This window comes from Uloborus diversus, chromosome 2, assembly GCF_026930045.1.
Source record: "Uloborus diversus isolate 005 chromosome 2, Udiv.v.3.1, whole genome shotgun sequence".
In the NCBI taxonomy this organism is placed as follows: Eukaryota; Metazoa; Arthropoda; class Arachnida; order Araneae; family Uloboridae; genus Uloborus; species Uloborus diversus.
The window spans coordinates 203197285-203216602 of record NC_072732.1 but is presented as its reverse complement, the minus strand read 5'-3'; the positions used below and the strand labels follow the sequence as shown (position 1 = coordinate 203216602).

Below are 19318 nucleotides of genomic sequence, written 5' to 3'. Positions count from 1 at the left end.
TTGACTATATGAGAATAGAGAGACTTACGAATGGGAGATAACTGTACGTTTTTGAGGGACACGTACTCCTTAGTTATAACCGATTCGGCTGTGTACCGAGGCGTAGTATAGCAGGGTTTTTAAGGTACCGTATAAATCTCGTACTTTATGTTTTATGTTATGCCGTTAGAACAGTGGTTCCAACATTTTAAAGGTGTATTGCCTGTAAAGCGGGTAAGATATTATTAACCCCCTCCCCCTCCAAAGAAAACTTTTATTCTTAACACAAACTAGCTATTACATTTTTTTCTTTAAATTATGAAAATAAACAATAATTTTAATATTAATCTTTATCATTCTGGTTGATCTAGAAAACACGTTTTCCTTAGCAACTTGTTACAGCATGAGTTCTCAACCTTTTAGACTTTGCGACCCCCTTTGAACACTGACGGGAGCACACGCCCCCTCCCCCCATCAATACGAGGGCACAGTCAAAATTTGATACTTAAGGTAGTTGGATAGCTGGAACAGGTTATTTAATGAAAATATTGATAATTTCGTAAACAAATTTAATATTACTGCGCATAACATTGTTTTGAGCATAGTCTTTTTAGAACATAGGAAATTAAAAAACTGAATGCAAATTAATTGGAAGCAATCTAGGACCTAGATGAGGTTGATTATCAGCTTCTAACAGTACTAAAATTTAAAAGATGTAAAAGTTGTTTTTGTAGCCATTGAAAACCATTTAGCCATGCTGGTAAAGAATTTTAAAAAGTATTTTCCTGCTGACGACAAATTGATAACAAGTTACAAGTGGATTAGAGATCGATTTCATAAGATTCATAGACTTTACGACGAGTGGCATAAGCAAAAGACAACTAAATAATAAATCACTATTTGAATTTTAGTCAGGAGTAGAGAATTCTTGTTCCGCAATAAAAACAAAAAACGAGGGCGTTTCACATTCTACAAGGGACATTCCACTGTCGAGTGCGGTACAAAAAGACGCTTAAATTTCATTAACATTTTGTCATATCTCTTAATATTTTGATTAGACAGGGGTAAGCAAATTTTCTAATCTTTACATTTGATACAAAAATACTCCTGACAGTTATATTTTTATTAAACAATTTTGTTGCTTAAAATTTATTTTCATGCGTCACGTGCGGAACATCCAAAGTCAACCTCTTGTAATTTGCGAATGAATTAGTTAATATTTGTGCTCTATTAATACACTAATGTTAAAATAAATTGAATTTTGAGAGCAAAGGTTCTAATGTAAACAAAACATATATCATTTGTTGCGAAACAATTGTTTAAACCATTAAAAAAATTATGTGTTGGACCATTCCATGAAAAAGTAGTCACTTTGTCCCGCACGTGACATTTTAAATATTTCATTAAAAAGTAATTATTTAAAAAAGTCATGACGACATATTTTTCTTAAGGAATCACATATTCGTTTGTCATTTGTTGAGCAATAAAATTTTTATGATTACCCTTTTGAATTATTATTTTTAATGAGATCTATGAAGCGTCACGTGCGGGACAAAATTACAGTTTTCCGTGGAATGGCCCACACCATTTTCAACACGCTACCTTTGTGAAACTGGATTTTCTGCTGTGGAATCTTTGAAGACAAAATATATATCTCGGCTAAATATAGACACAGAACTGAGAGTGGCTATTTTTAATATTAAGCCTTCCTTCGAAAAATTTCGTTCTTCAAGACAAGCTCAAGGAAGTCACCAATAATTGCGAAACTTCTTTCTAATTTGGTATGTTTTTATTAAGTAAGTTTTGATTCAGAAGTTGTTTACTTTAACAAGATAATTATTAAACATGTTGAAATGCATTTTCTTTTCTATTTGTATGCTTGCTTTTCTTTTCAGTCAAATAATCAATTATTTTAAGCAATATTTTCTCTTGGATATTTTCGCACCCCACCCCCTCGAGTGTGATCGCGTCCCCTTAGAGGGGCGCACTCCACAGGCTGAGAATCACCGTGTTACAGAATCAAGTAGTTCAATAAGGCAATTGATTTTATGATATTGCTTATTTACAATTATTGTTTAATAGTTAATGTTTCGGTCAGTGCCCAGTAGTAAACCAAACTGCAAGCTTATTGTATTTTTATGTCAATTACTAATTGTTATCGATTAGATACATTCGATATGCATGATTTTTAATAATTTTGTTTGTGACTGAACAAGGACCCAACTCTAGTACTTTAACCCTAGAAAAATCTCACTTTTCCCCTCCGAAGGTAAATTACCCCTCAATTTGGGAACCACTGTATTTGGAAGACAAACTTAAAGTTGTTGAAATTAAATCATTTACATTTACGAAGGGAAAAAAAATATATGTAACGTATCTTTTTTTCAAATCACCGAAGAAACTTGCGGCGAAAACATCATTAAAACAATTTCCAATTTCTTTTTCAACAGCTTCATTATTAGTAAATTTCATTCATTCGAGAGAAAAAACCGCATTTTTGCGAAGATAATAATAGCACCGTATCGAACGATTTCAATTATCTGCCTTTATCGACTCAATAACTTAGTAAGGAACTTAAAGATGCCATTTCCGTTTCCAGAGTGCATTGACCTTACGGAAAGATTTGACCTCTAAATTAAATTTTTCTGAGGGTTATTATATTGAGTTTCTTTTTTTAGAACAATATATTTTTAAGCACGAGATGATGAGTTTCAATCCACTCATTTGCATTTAAATCGACACGAAATGAGAAAGTTAAGAACGTGGACAAACATTTTGCGACGGGAATTTTTTTGCTGTTTGATCCGCGTCATATTTTAATCATCATCTTCAATTAAAATTTCTAAAATCGTTCGACGGAAATATTGTCTGAAGTATGAAAATCAGACGGTAGACTAAATAAGGCTTTCATCAACCTGTCTGCGTGTGGTATTTTGGCGGGAAAGCTAAGTTAAAGTTTATTATGATGAAACGCGACATTTAGAAATAACGTTTTACTTTGCTAGAGGACGTTTTAACGATGCGGCTTGAGAAAGAGTTGTATGTTTAGAATTTTATCAACTCTCACTTTCTGCTTCAAAATTTGTATGTTTTAGTGCAAATATTTTTGTCTTAAAAGAGGGACAGTAATTTTGTAATAATTTTGTGTCGGTAATCGTTGAGGAAGACTTATGGTGGAATCGGGTAGATTTCAAAAGCGACTAAAAGTTACTCGTAGACATTCACTTCATGGCATTGTCGTGTTTTGTAATTTCATTAACACACACTCATGCGGTTACCCGTTTGCATGCTGACATTTTTAACTCCCGACACACAAAAGAAAAGGGTTATAAGTTTGACGTGTCTGTGTATCTCTGTGTCGTGTGTCTGTCTGTGGCACTCTAGCGCCTAAGTGGATGGAATGATTTTAAAAAAAAATATATTCGAAATGCGGGTTGATCGAGAGTGTTCTTAGCTAGGTTGCATCTTTGGATAACATTAATTAAAGAGGATATTAATTAAAAACCTCTAAAAGGTTTTTCACGAGTTTTGCAGTGAAAGCATAGTTAAAAATTTTAAAATTTAATACCAAAATAAAGAGATTTTTTTCTGTTTGATAGTATGTTTTTGGAACTGCCATGTTTCATAGAATTCGATATTGTATTCGTGAAAAAATTTTCACTCAAAAATCGACCTTAATTTCCATTTTACTCACCCCCGAATGAATATTGAGTTTTTTTTTTCCCCTCGATCACAAGCCTAAGAACGTATAGACACGCGAAATATCCGTAATGACGATTCCTGAGTTAATTACAACGAATTTTCTCGTGACGTCTGTATGTACGTATGTTTGCATGTATGTGCGTATGTGCATACTTATGTCGCATAACTCAAGAACGATAAGTCCTAGAAAGTTGAAATTTGGTCCGTAGACTCCTAGTGGGATCTATTTGTGCCCCTCCCCTTTTGCTTGCATTCGGGTGTTTTTAAAGGGGTCTTTTGCCACTTTTTAGGAGCAATCATTGTTAATTCCGATGTAACCTCAAGTGGTGTTATAACTTAGCGGACACTTGGCGATATATCGTCAGTCTTTCGTCTGCGGAGTTTTTTCGCCAACTTGGCGACAAATTTGGCGATTTTTTTTAAAAATCAGTTTTAATTTGTCCGCTGTTGGTGATATTTAGAGAGTAAACTATTGAATCACATTAAAATTGCCAGTAATGGGGAAATGACATTAAATTGTAGTAAAAGGAAATCATGTAATGCACACATCAGCTCGTTTAAAGCAGATTTTAATAACGGCTAAGCCTTTTTTCACGCGATTGAAAACCGAATTCATTATTGGCCGACAAGGAAATTAAAAGAAATGATTTAAAAAATTTTTGTGTTGCCAGTTTCTATTTAATCTCAAATAAAATACTTGTCATTGATTTTCAATAATATAAGGTTTTTAAAAGGTTTTTCAATTTTCGCTTTTGGTTCTACAGTTGCGACTCAGTCGTTTTTTGTTTTTTTTAATATATAACTTGATCGTTGCTTGTTAATTCAATCTTTAAAAATTTACTTTCGCGTCCACTATGACGTCATTTGGAACAGAAAAATCCTTCGTAAGTTTTTTTTTTTTTTCATCATGAAAAACTATATCCAAACCTGTTTTTATGCGGTGGATAGGGACCGCATGGAAAAAACCTCACATAGAAAATAACCCAAAAAGTTATATTTAAACGAAATCAAAATAAACGAAGTGATAATAATTTTGCCGACTCCCGAAAAATTTCCCGAATAAGGAAATTTTTGGGAGGCCAATGTGACTTCCCATCCGGATCCCCCTGTCGTCACTTGAAGATACTACTTCGCACTCGTTTTATAAATAATTTTCGTACGTTTTATAAATGATTTTCATAAACCTCGCAAAAAAAAAAAAAAAAATCGCACAAAAAAGGCAGCACAAAAACAGGTTTAGGTGTACTTTCCCAGTGGAGAGATTCATTTTTTTGTTGTATGACACCATTTAGGGCAGAAAAATCCTAACAGATATTTTTTTTATACTATCATTAAAAATTACTTTCAGTCAGTATACAGTGATTCGTTGATTGCGCGTAACGTCATTTGGAAAAGAAAACTATTTGTTAGCATTTGACATTCCATCATTAAAAATTACATTCACCCCGAGGAGAGCGGCTATATTTAGAGCCGCTATATAGGTAGACCGACGCATCAGCTTAAGTTCAGCCATTTTGGATCGGATTTTTCATTATTGCGCTGCTAGGTTTACCACAGCAAAATTTCGGGTTTCGCTAAATTTGCCGAAAATAATATTGTATTTAAATAACATTTCTCGTGCCCCTATTAATCCTTCGCAGTGAACAATCACCAAATGTTATAATTCGCCAGAAGAGACAACCACTCAAACTCGCGTTCCGATCCAAAATGGCTGATCTGAAGCTGATGCGCTAGCTCGTATAATAGGGGCCTTAGAGCGATCTATTGCTTCGTTATGGCGTCATTTTGGAACAGAAAAATCCGCTTCTGCATTTTTTATTCCATCGTTCCAGGAAAAGATGAGTAATGATCAAAATTCCTTTTTTATATTCAAAATGCACAAAAGTTCTTCATTTTGAGAACAAAAACCTTGTTAAATTTGAACATGAAGCATCAGCTGACCTCGTGGTAGCTGCTCATAACCTTCCACCACTGCCTTGTACATAGCAACTGACTCATGAAATTCACTCTGATAACACTAGATGGTTGCACTGTATTCATGGATCACAGCAAACACCGGTTTTAGCCTCCTAAAAGGCTTACTTAAATCCAAAAATTAGACTGTCTGTTACTGGGCCCTTGTCTGTTGCTGGTGCCGTTACCCTAAGCCTTTTAACTATAGAACTACAAACCAGTTTAGATATCTACCCCCCGTAAACTGGGTTTTCACCAATTTCAGCCAGAATTTCAATTATTTTAGATAACTAAATAGTATTTTCACCAACTAAACCTTGATAAAATTGATTTGTTCATCACTATCTACTTCGGTATGAAAAGACGAAACAATTCATGTACTTATGAGTCAGATCACAGCTTTCAGAATGAGTTCACGAGCAAAAAACCCATGGGGGTAGGTATTTACCCCGATTTGCAATGCACATGTTAAAAAAAATGGGTTTGTAGTTCGCGGGTTAAAAATCTCTTACAGATGTGGATTTTCCTTCCTTTAAATGCTAATATGGTTTGTTTTATTCTTTATTAATCTAGTTTTCTCAACAAAAGTAAATACTTTGTTATTATTTTATGTACTATTTTAGGAGATCTTGCTGACGCTATTCGTAATAAGACAGATCTGCATTTTGGCGTTTATCACTCAATGTATGAATGGTTCAATCCCCTGTATTTGACAGACAAGTCAAATAAGTACACAACACAGTACTTCGTAGATGTAAGTACCATATGTTTTATTTTTACGTCGCATTTTTTAACCTTTTTACGTTTTGTAAGACGTAATATATTTTAGCAAGAAATCAAAAGAGTAATTTTCAAAATTCATACATAAACTGTACGACGGTAAATTAGATGATTGTACTCGTAAAGTGTTATTTACAGGTGACTTCAAATATTACATTTCTTAGGGGTACACTACACAACACATATCTTGAACAAAAATACATCACTTGCATATTTTCACTTTAAAAATACAAACTAGTAAATGGAATTAATAGATGTCCCTCATTTACAATTGAGGAACGTAAAGACACCCGAAATATCAATTTTGACCATCCACGAGTTAATTACAACGAGTTTTCTCGTGACGTCTGTATGTACGTATGTGTGTATGTATGAATGTATGCCGCATAACTCCAGAACGGAATGTCCTAAAAACTCGAAATTTGATACGTAGACTCCTAGTTGGGTCTAGTTGTGCACCTTCCTTTTTGGTTGCATTCGTATGCTCCAAAGGGGTCTTTTGCCCCTTTTTGGGGGGAAATCATTGTTAATTTCGATGTAAACTCACGTGGTGTTATAATTTGGCGGACATTTGGCGATATATCGCCAGTCTTTTGGTCGCCAAGTTTTGTCGCCAAGTTGGCGACAAATTTGGTGATTTTTTTTTAAATTTTTAGTTATTTTTATTATTTATTATTATTATTATTATTGTTATTATTTTTTTGAAAATCTGGTTTCAATTTGGCCACTGTTGGTGATATTTAGAGAGTAAACTATTGAATCAAATTAAAACTGCCAATAATGAGAAAATGACATTAAATTGGAGTAAAAGGAAGTCATGTGATGCACACATCAGCTCGTTTTTTTTTTCTTTTCTTGTTCTTATACAATAAAAGGAAAACAATTGGGACGTTTCATATACTAAAAAAGCAAATTTTTGTGATTACTGGTGTCCCACCTCGTATAACACGGTTAATTCGTTCCGCGTTGTATTGAAACCGTGTTATACGAGAATTTTTTAAATATAACATTTTGACTAATTTTCAATACTAATTAGGTATGTGCATGACAAAAATCAGGTTCAGATGTGTCGAGTTATATCGAAACCGTGTTATACGAGACTTAGAAATAATGCAAATCAAGGGATGTGTACCGTGTTATATAGAAACCAAGTTTTATAAAAACAAAGTAAACCCATTAGCAGAATGTGTTAAACAAAAATGAAATTCCATCTTTTATAAATACGTTGGCTCTGTTGAACGACTTTCAAAGGACCACAAAAAATCGTCCTTAAGTAGAAAGCGTCCTTAAATAGAATGCTTTTAAAACTACAGTGGACCATTTGGACCGTGAGAAGCCGTCGTTAAATTGAGAAAGTCGTTAAACAGAGAGCCAACTGTATAACATTCAAGTTATATCAGAACCATGAAGTATTAAATTCAAGTTTCGTACCGTGTAATATTGAAACCGTGTTATTATAACCGCAAATTTGGGTATCGTGTAATATCGAAACCGTGTTGTAGAAGTACCGTGTTATATGAGGGACGCCTGCATTCCTGAAAAAAAAAAATCAAAAAGATACTTACCAAAGCATTATGTCTCTCTTAAGTCCGTTACCAAGGAATAAGATCAAAAAGAAAAGGTTTCCAATTTTAAAAAGAAATGTCAACATAACAGTTTCTATAAAAACACTCATACCAATTAAATATTTACCTGTAACGATTTCCATTTCAATTGGAAAAGAACAGTGTAGTGCTAAAAATAGTTTATTTTTAAGGTGAGTATTTTAATTCAACGTCAAGTCAATGACCTAATGTTTTGTACTAAGAATATAAATGTATCGCTTTCTTTTGTTTGAGTGTAAGTTTTCAGTTTATTTAAAAAGATTTGCTTTAATTCACAATGTTGTTCATTAGCATGTAGGGTTTGGAAGTTATTTTGCTGCTACTGTCAAATTTGTTGCCAGCAAAGTTCGTCATCATTTTATTGTTGACGGATTCGATAGTACCTTCGAATATCTTAGGATAAGTAGTTTTTATTCGAATTTAAATATTCACCAAGCTTTAACATATGTGCTCCTAGTGAAATGACACAAAACCTAAACATTTCTACTTAAGAGTTTCACTTTTTTTCTTACTTCTTCGTGTTCCTAAAATCAATTGAAAATGTCTGGTAGCGGACTTGACAAATTGACCGACAATTTTGAGAAGTTTGATCACGAAAAAATATAAAAAGTAAAAGTACGTAATTAATAATGTTTTTAAATACAACATATAAATAATAATTTTTATATACCAAATTCACTTTTAATGTAAAATTTAAAAAATGACGTTCTTGAATTGTGTGAATGGATTGAGAATGATCCAAACAGTTCTATTGTGAAAAATTTACAAAAAAAAAAAGGGGGAGGGGGAGGAACACCTCTCTTTTGCGTGAGTATCTACATTCCTTAGCAGTAACGATTTGAAAGTGTACTTCTGTTTCCCTTTCATTAAATACTGGAGTCTGTCAAAATATTGGTATTAGAGCTTTCCGCTAGATTAGAAAGTTGAATCTTTCCTGTTGTTAATTTTTCAAAAATGTTAGTGGTCCTTTTGATTCAAAATTTTCAGTTTGGGGGAACCGTGTCAAACGAAAAACCAATCAAAGAAAAAACGTTCCCTGAAGTGCTGGCAGAGAAATAGATCATTTATTGTATTTAAACAAGATAGTAAGAAAAGTCAAACGCTTTCTGTTTCGAAAAACAAATGGGGTCGTTTCCTAAATTTTAAAGGTATTTTTTTCCGAAAGAGCATGCTTAAAAACATAGGATCTGACCATTTTTTAAATAATTTGACTAAGATTATTACTTTAAAAAAATACTTTAATCGGCGCGCTTTCATTGTTTACGCTCTACCGATGACATCACAAATGATGAAATACCATTCACTGTTGCCATTCGCAGAACGTAATATTTAATTCGTTTCTTTACTCACGTGTACTGGCAACAATATGATTGATAGCGAACGTCGAGCGCAATATTTCATTCACTTCTTGATTATCATAACGAGGGAACGTGGTAGAAAGACGCGCCAAAGTGCATCATTTGCGACGTCATCAAGACCATGCCTTATTTGAAAAATCGTACATTTTAAAAAATTAATTAAAAAATAACTGTTGGGAAAATGAAGATATTTTCTGGGTCAACGTTTTTTTTTTTTTTTTTTTTTGCTTATTCTTTCAATTTCAGTGACTAAAAGTAGTACTTTTGACTGAAGGAAACAACTCCATTCTAAAACTGCTATTGCATCGGTTTAAAAATCATCACTTAAAATACCAAGTTTGACCTTGCTGTACATTAAGATTTTCCATTAAATATTGTCAATGTATAAAAAATATATACATTGAAACATACAAGTATAAACGTTTATAGTATACATTTAACAGTATGAGAACACCCCCCTCCCCTTTAAAATACGCTAAAATAATTTCTTAACATAGTTGGAATGCTTGTGGAGCTCTCTATCTAGAAGAAAGTTTTTCAGAAAAATTAATGACAAATAATTTTAGGCATCCTCTGATCCAATAGGTCTTCAATATTATAAATAGAAATTAGCATGAAAAGTTTGGTTAATCACCAAATAAAGAAAGTTGAATTTTTTCAATGATTTTAGGTGACGTACTTTAAGCACAGAAAAGTGTCACAGTTTCCAATTCTATTATATATTTTATAAAGACATAAAATGCCTTTTTGGTACGAGTAAATGTTAAATTTTATGAATTGTTTAAAATAGTGACCTGAAAATTATCAAATAAATAAAACATCTATAAATGCTTATTACAGTCTCCCCTTCCACGAAAGAAAAATTATTCATTTACTTTGTTAGGCGAAATCAGCATGGTAATGACTAGGACTTATTCTCAGTTATTTTTCCCGATTTTTTGAAGATATCATTTGATATGTGTGCACCTAGTTGATCTCCCTCAAAATAAGAATATATTAACTTTCGTTACCTTGTATTGAGTGCTGCAGATTAGGGTGGAAGACTCCAGGGGATGCCATCTCCTGAAATATTTGATTTTTTATTGCAAAAACAAATGCAATGTTTTTGGTGGGTCTTTCCCAACCCCAAGATGAGTTCCACCAATTTGTTTTCTCAGTTACAGCACGAGTTGTAGAACACTAAAATTTCATTGACGTCAGAAAAAGATCAGCTGATTTTGTCGCATTTTTCTGATGCTACAAGGATTTTAGCTCAATATGTGTGGGGAGTTTTTTATTTCCTTTTACAAAAAAGGAAATATTGTATTCGAGAAAAAAATTTCACTCAAAAATCGACCTTAATTTCCATTTTATTCACCCCCGAATGAATGATGAGTTTTTTTTCGACTCGATCACACGTGGATAAGTGTCTAAGAACGTATAGACACGCGAAATATCCATTTTGACGATTCCCGAGTTAATTACAACGAGTTTTCTCGTGACGTCTGTATGTACGTATGTATGTGCGGATGTATATCGCATAACTCAAGAACGGTATGTCCTAGAAAGTTGAAATTAGGTACATAGACTCCTAGAGGGATCAGTTTGTGCATCTCCCCTTTTGGTTGCATTCGGATGTTTCTAAAAGGGTCTTTTGCTCCTTTTTCGGGAGAGATCATTGTTAATTTCGATGTGAACTCTAGTAGTGTTATAATTTGGTGGACACTTCGCAAAATATCGCCAGTCATTTGGTCGCCAAGTTTTGACGCCAATTTGGCAACAAATTTGGCGATTTTTTTAAAATCTGATTTCAATTTCGCCACTGTTGGTGATATTTAGAGAGTAAACTATTGAATCACATTAAAATTGCCAAAATGGGGAAATGACATTAAATTGGGGTAAAAAGAAGTCCTGCGATGCACACACCAGCTCGTTCCTTTTTTTTTTCATACGCATGAAAATTTAATTTTTTCGCATAGAGAAAACCCTGCTAAAGTGGATACCCCGGGCAAAGCGAATTTTGCCTATAACTCCCAAATAATTAGTTGGCCGGCAGCCGCGTTGTCATAGCAACGGTCGTCTGTCGCCGCTCCGTGTGCGGCAAACATGTCGAGACGAGTTCGCGTCACGCGACGCCAGTGACCGAACAAAGTCTGTTTTTTGGAAAACAGAATTAGTTTACAGAGGTTAGTGTTTCATTTATAACTTCAATACTGTTTGTGACATGTTCCTTGTTATGAGTAGGATTTTATGTACGGTTATGTAGCTTTCAACTCTCCGTAGGCGACGAGTTTAGATGCTCTGGTTTTTTAATATTTTTTAGTAACCTCAAAAATGTACATGAAGGGCAAAGCGGATTGGGCAAAGTGAATACCATATTCACTTTGCCCAGTCATGACAAGTCACTTCATCCGAACCTGGAAGTCCTTCAATATTAAGATCTCAAGACAATACTACCACTGAAGATTCTCCTTATACTCCCATGGGATCTGAAACATCAGAATAAATCCAAGGTAATGATGTTCCCGTCGCTTCACCAAAACCTGGATGTTTTACGAACTACTACAGTCCTTCAGTTTTACTACCTATTCCTCAGCCTGTTAAACCAATAACAACAGGTAGACAAAAACTACAGAGATCTACACTCCAGACAAGTACTCCAGTAAAGGACAATCAGAGACAAAAATTTGAAAAATCAAAAAAGACTGTCATGAAGTAACTAGATGATGTTTCGACTAAAGCTTCTCAGGAGACTATTAAAAAGACAAAGTATCAAAAAGACTAATCAAAAATCTCTGCTACAAAACATAGGACTGCATAAGAGAATGATAAGAAGAAGGAAGTAAAGAAATTTGATGATGTAGCGTGCATTTTCTGTGATGAAATGTTCATTGAAGAAGATGATCAGCCAATGGAAAACAGGATACAATGTCGTATTTGTACTCAGTGGTGTCATAAAGAGTGTTCAGCATTCGAAAATGGTAATGATTTTGTTTGTGATAACTGCAATGATTAGTATTGTAGAAGAAAAATGTTTTTTTTTTTTTTATTAATATGCTCCTAAATTTTGTATGTTGAGTTTTTTTAAAAAATTTCTTTGCTTGTTACAATAATTACTGCAATAATTAATATTGTAGAAAAATGCTTTTTAATACAAGCCTTTAATTTTCAATGCTTATTTTATTCTTAAGTTCAGTTTCTTTGTTTGTAATAGAAACAGTAATTAGCACTGCAGCAAAGAAAATGTTTTTAAATATGTTCCTTTTAATTTGAACGTTTATTTTATTTTTTATTTTAATTTCTTTGTTTGCAAATACTACAATAATCAGCATTGCAGCAAAAAAATGTTTTTTGGATATGTTCCTTTAATTTTTGATGGTTATTTTATTTTTAATGTTTAATTTCATGACAAATAATGTTGCTGTTCGCTTTGCCCTAGTAACGAATCCACTTTACCCGGGGTGTTGGGCAAAGTGGATATTCTTGCCATTTTTGAAAACCGGCTTTATATCTAATAGTGTAATTAATATTAAGGGCAACTGTTATTGCATTACGCAAGTTCATTAAATGAAGACTGATTATAAACATTTGCTTCAATTTCTAAAGTTATAACTAAACGACAATAATCAAGAAAAGCTTAAGGTATTCACGTTACCCGGGTTTCCCCTATATTGTTTTCAATCATATTAAAATGTTTTTAGGGCAAAACAATGCCTGAACTCATTGAACTGGTGACGCAGTACAAACCGGAGGTTATCTGGTCTGATGGAGATTGGGAAGCTTCTGACACATACTGGAAGAGTAAAGAATTTCTGGCTTGGTTGTACAACACAAGGTATTTAGTGACTCTTTACTTGCGCATAAGACACAAAATTAATTTTAAAAAATGCTTGAAAAGTTTTCAAACTAAAAATTAATTTTACAGTAATTTTAATTGTAAGATTTCTTTTTAAAAGTACTGGTGTGAAAAATAAGGAATCTATATATTTACTCTTGTTGGTAGAATACATTACTCTTGCTTATAATATCAACAGCAAATAGAGGAATAACATATTAGACAACTCAAAACAACTCCTCCACTTTTCCCCCGAATGGCAACAAGACCTTCTTGGGTTTTGTTGAGAGATGTGGAGTGACTTTCCAACGCCATCCAACTAAGAAACCTGAAACAACAGCGTCTTGATTGAAATTTTGACAAAATACGCTAACACCATCAAAATCAACATTTTATACATTCTTACAGCATAATGTAATAAAATTAAATATTTTATTACAACAACAAAATCAAGAATGTACATAAGCTACATTTACTAAGCATAACTCTTGCCTTTTAATAACGATTAATGATCGGAAGTTCACAGTTCTAAAGATTGAATACGCCACATTGAGGTGAGTTAATAAATTAGCCAAAGAGGTAAAACATTTGATTCCTATTTTGGAGAAAACTATGAGCTTCAGACAGTTTGCGATGCGAATTTAAAAAGAATAGAAAAGAGAAACCTCATAAAATCTATGCATAGTTATTGCCTTTATTCTAACCTCAACATCGTGTTATACCTTACTGATTGTTTGTTTTACCTCTTTTAGTACTAATTAGCAAGGGACTACAGTACCTCCTATAGTTTCTTTTAATTGGGAATATGATTAAAAACCTAAATCAAGTAAAGCATCAAAACTTATCATTTTAGTTCTCTTTTTTTTTTCAGTAAGTTACTGCCCTGTAGCCAGCGCTAAGACAGAAATACATGAAAGACACCGCCAACTCAGTCATTCCAGCCGAGGACTGCAGTTTCGTTCTTATTAGCACTCATCAGCCCGGCTTAGGAATTGACTGAGCTGGAGGTGGAAAACATCTTAAGGAAGCATAGAGTGCCGAACAAACTGGTAGCTAATATAGAATTAACACTGACCAGACGCGTGACTGAAGCAATGGTTCGGTACTTAGCCCTGGCTATAGGGCGGTAAATTACTGAAAATACTATGCCTTGCCTTCAATCTTCGAGTTGAACCGAACCATTGCTTCGGTCACTCGTCTGGTCTGTGCTAATTCTTTATTAGCTAACAGTTTGTTTGGAACTTTTGGCTTCTTTAAGAGGTTTTCCACCTCCAGCTCAGTCACTTCCTATGCCGGGCTGATGAGTGCTAATAAGCACGAAAATGCAGTCCTCGACTGGAATGACTGAGTTGTCGGTGTCTTTCGTGTATTTTAGTTCTTGTTCTGCTATTCGCATTATATTTTCAGTACAAATATGATATTTACTAAAATATTTATAGTTTACTATTTTTAACACGTTGCAGTAGAAAATGACAATTTGAATTACAAATAATAATGTTCACAATTGCAAAAATAGTGCAGTTTTCATTTTGCATACTGAATTTAAAACCTCTTTTCGCTTTTTTTTTCCTTTTACTGCTTAGTCCTGTGAAAGACGTTGTAGTCGTCAATGACAGATGGGGCTCTGGTATTCCCTGCAAACACGGAGGATATTATACATGTACGGATCGGTTTAACCCAAGTAAGTAAATGTTAATATTTTGTCAAACTTAACTGGTTAATGTCTTTTAAGTTAAAACAACTTTTAAAAGATGAAACGTGGAATATCAAATTGCCTTTATTAACATTGTGTTTACTTAATTGTAAATACAATTAGTAGATAATTGAATTCATAGGCACAATTAAGACATTTTTACACATATAATTGCACTTTATTCACGGAACTTTAAACTTTGTATAAAAAAAAACTTTATAATTCCAAACTTTAAAACTTTATATATTTTACATATAAGGTAGGTGTGCAAAACATGTTTTATAAGTTTTTGTGTTGAGAACATTTCATTTACTATTTATTCTGAACACAAAATAAAGTATTTGAGGAAGTGGATAAAATGTATGATGGAACAAAAATATAAAAAAAGTCTTTCTCGTGTGAGCATTTTGCTTAGACCGTAAGTTTTTGAGATAGTGGCGGAATTGAATAATTTGAGTTTTAAAGTTAGATAATTTTGTTAATTTGCTGCCTCAGTAACGAAGAATAATCTTTTCTAGAAACTCTGCAGGCTCACAAATGGGAAAATGCCATGACTTTAGACAAGCAATCATGGGGTTTTAGAAGAAACGCTGACTTGAGTAGCATATTAACGATCGAAGAACTCATAACCACATTAGCTGAAACTGTAAGGTAAGAAAAGTTCACTGACTGTTGCGTAGAGTTACACTAAAAACTATATCTACTGTATCTATGTTGGTACAGTAGAACCTCGTTTTTTCGGTTCTCGCTGATCCGTATCTAAAGGTAATCCGGATCCAAGTTGTTGCCTGTCAAAAAAAAAAAAAAAAGTTAACATGCACAGTTTTAAATTATAACAGAAAGAAATTAACAGGAACTACACTAAACATTAGCTTTTTCGTGTTAATATAATATTAATGATATAGCATTTTGATAAACTGTTTCATTCACACCCATCAATTGTTTGAAACAGAAGACAGTAGGCCAATTCTTTGTTATGATATGTTTTGAAACATTATTTTTACGGTCTTGTATATAATTCTATATAATTTTGTAACCACTAGTTTTTTATTATAGTGGCTTGTAACTTCGCTTATTAAAGAATTGCTTTTGCTTTTTACTCATACTACACGGATTTTCAATTCTCCGGAATGCCTTTAGTCCCAAGTTAGTTCGAAGTTAAACGAGATTGTACTGCATATGTATATTAACAAGGGCCTTAATTTTTGGGGATGTCATCGCGCTCGTACATCCCCAAAATGTTTACAGGCGTCCTAAGTAACCACAGTACCAGTAAACGGAAGATAAAAAGAGAAAGAAATGAATAGAATAGAAAATGTAAAATTTTTCTTTAAAATCTTGTACAAATTCCTTATGTTTGAGAATTATATTAATTACAGTCCCTTCCATTATCAAACTATCAATTCAAATTAGTGACAGGGTGTTCCAAAAATAACAATCCATTTAAATGAAAACACTAGTATATAGATTTCTTTCACGAGTTCTTGAGGAAAATTTTTCTTAGAAAAAGGAATAAACATCGTTTCCTGAAAATTGGTTGGTAAAACGTATGAAGAGGTGCGTTAGCTGTATTAGAAAATATACGAAAAACAATCATTAATATAACAAACCCACCTGATATAACGCCCTTTGACTTCTTCACTTGGGGTTACACCAAATTCTTTGTGTACTGAAGGAAAGTCACCAGTCTAAATCATCTGCGTGTAAGGACAAGCTGATTATGAAAATGGATCCTTATTTTGGACTACCGTGCATAATATTTATGTAATGTGAGATTCCTTCCTGCATTTCAAGACCAAAATATAATACAAGAGAAAACCTCTTGTAAATGCAGTTGATGTCCATTAAGAATTTTATCTTCCACAATAAATCTTACACCTTTTATTATTATTATTTTTTTGAAATTAAACTGTCTCTTTTGAACCCTCTCCTTTTTTCGGATTTTTAAGTTGAACACTCCCACTGTGTATGCACACATGTATACGCATACATAAAGTATGTAAGTAAGTTTTTTTTACTGCCTATTTAGTGCTAATAGCAAATGCAGAAGCAAGTCATTTTAATTTCTTGGCCATACTTTGATTCCAAAACGATTTTTTTTTCAGTTGTGGAGGAAATCTCTTAATAAACGTTGGCCCCACCCACGATGGAAGAATAGTACCAATCTTTCAAGAGAGACTTAAACAATTAGGGTCTTGGCTGAAAGTCAATGGTGAAAGCATTTATAGTACAAAACCCTGGACAGCTCAAAATGATACTTTGACTCCCGGAGTTTGGTAAGAGATTCTCTTTGGCGTAAGAACATTTTAAAAGTTTTCCTTGCAGTTACTTGTGTGTTTGAAAATATTCTTTGGTCAAGTGTTTCTTTAAAGCTGTATTTTTAATATAAAAAAAACTTAGCTATAGAAATATCATTTTTACACATACTCATGCACACACACACAAACACAGGCGCACGCTTTAAAGTTACTTTTCCGTAAAAATACAGCTACCAAGCTACCAAATTATAATATATTTTGAATATTTTGCGATAAAATTTCTTGCAATTTCACCAATAAAAACTGTTCAAACCTTCCAAGAGTACAATTAATCAGCCACAATTTGAAACGTGCGCATTTATCTGATACAGAAATTAGGATCAAGAAGGCCTTTTTTTTATTATTTTGCTATTAGCGTCACACGAATCACTCATTTCAGCTACGGCCAATAAATTTTTTTCATTGCGTATACGCTGGTTTAAAGTTTCTGAAATAGCAATTTTAAAAGATTCATTTTCTTGGCCGTTTTATAAGTATTGTAACTCTTTAAAAACGAAAAGTACCGACTAGTTAAGTATTAACACATATTCTTGGTAATGAAAAGAATTTTCTCTCTTGAAACTTCATATTTCATTAAATGCTACATACATTTTGAAACCATTATGACATAATAGGGTTACTCTCGCTCTAGGTTTTTTCTGCTCTTTGATTCTGCTCTTTGATTCTACTATTTCTAACAAAATAAGAAATATAGTATTGTGTATAAAGTGAGGGTTTTGAAACGAGTTGCATAACCTAAACGTTTTTTTCTGATATCTTGGCAGAATGTTTTTGATTGATTATTTATTGCGAAATGATTTTATTTACAGGTACACATCGAAGGAATCTACAGTTTATGCCATCGTTTTGAGTTGGCCGAAAAATAGTGTACTAACTCTCGGATCCCTGCAAGTGAAACAGAACAGTGTAATATACATGCTTGGGGTGAATGCGCCATTGCCTTACAAAGTTTCTTCTAAGACCGTTTCCGTCAGTTTCCCGACTTTGACACCTAGTACCATGCCTTGTCAATGGGCGTGGGTTTTGAAAGTTACTCAGGAAGCTAAAGATACCAACGAAATTTAAAAATTAAATTTAAAAAAGTAGAATCTTTCGTGCAAATTTCCAGATTGTGTTATGTGTTTAAAGTATTTTGCTTTTGATTTCAATTTGATTTTTTTGTCAAACAGTTTTTGTGTGTTAAGTTATTCGACAGATAAAATTATGCGTAATTTCAAAGTATTTCCAGAGTTTGAGAGAAGTTTCTTAATTATATATTTCATTTCGAAATAGTGAGACAGTTTTTCTCCGAAACTCATTTTGAACGAACAGTAAAATGGTAATCATTTATAATCCTTGACTTATTTCATGCTGTTTGCAGCAAGGAGTTTAATAAGAGAACACCCTCGTTTGCCAATCAAGCAACAAGAAGGTTTTATTATTATTATTTTTTAAAAATATTTTTATTACGGTAGAATCCATGTCAATTCAACAACGGCTGTAACATGATGGTCTCGGATTTTTTTTAGAGTTTAACATATGTTAAAAATCATAAAAAATTAAGAAATATGTTGTTTTTTTTGCTTTGCGAAAAAAAAATTCCTAGGCCGAGGTACAGGCCGCAAAGATGGCGGTCCTGTCATGATTTCTCACTTGGGATTGTCGTCAAAATCTTTAAAGTACATTATCTCACGAACGGTAGAACATATTTTGTTGCGGTTTGTTTTATTGAAAAGGATATTTTTTTCTTGATAAAAAAATATGCAACGTTTTGAACTATGTGTTTTAGTTTTTTTTCCACAGTCTTTTGAAAAAAAAAAGTTTAAAATAATGTTTTTGATTTTTTCTCAAATATGTCAATTTCAAAAATGTTCTTTTTTCTACAGTTTATTAGTACCACTGAGCACTACGTTTTCTGAAAAGGAGAGCTTCCACTTTTTCGTTTAACAAATTTTAGAGGCATTTGAAAAAAAATGAGGGTTTTTAAGGAATTCTTTACATAATTGCAGACCTGTAAATCCAAGAAAACATTTCGCAACAAGTGGCCAGAAAACACTTTTAATTAAGTTATATAGCGAAATTTTCATTTCGAGTCTCCGTTTTATTCAGGATATGAAATTTAGTGAGAACATTTAGCT

At 33.1% G+C, this 19318-nt stretch overlaps 1 protein-coding gene across 2 annotated transcripts in view; it reads left to right on the top strand.

Annotated features, from left to right (window-relative positions):
• The window catches only part of LOC129217633 (alpha-L-fucosidase-like), a 60419-nt gene extending 41908 nt beyond the window's left edge, over positions 1-18511 (top strand). For both annotated transcript variants that reach the window (XM_054851962.1, XM_054851963.1), the window contains exons 3-8: positions 6258-6388; positions 13057-13190; positions 14774-14871; positions 15402-15534; positions 16989-17159; positions 18011-18511. In XM_054851962.1, the coding sequence (XP_054707937.1) occupies positions 6258-6388; positions 13057-13190; positions 14774-14871; positions 15402-15534; positions 16989-17159; positions 18011-18266 (923 nt within the window). In that variant the 3' untranslated portion in view covers positions 18267-18511. The remainder of the gene's footprint in view (positions 1-6257; positions 6389-13056; positions 13191-14773; positions 14872-15401; positions 15535-16988; positions 17160-18010) is intronic.
• Positions 18512-19318: the final 807 nt, after the last annotated feature.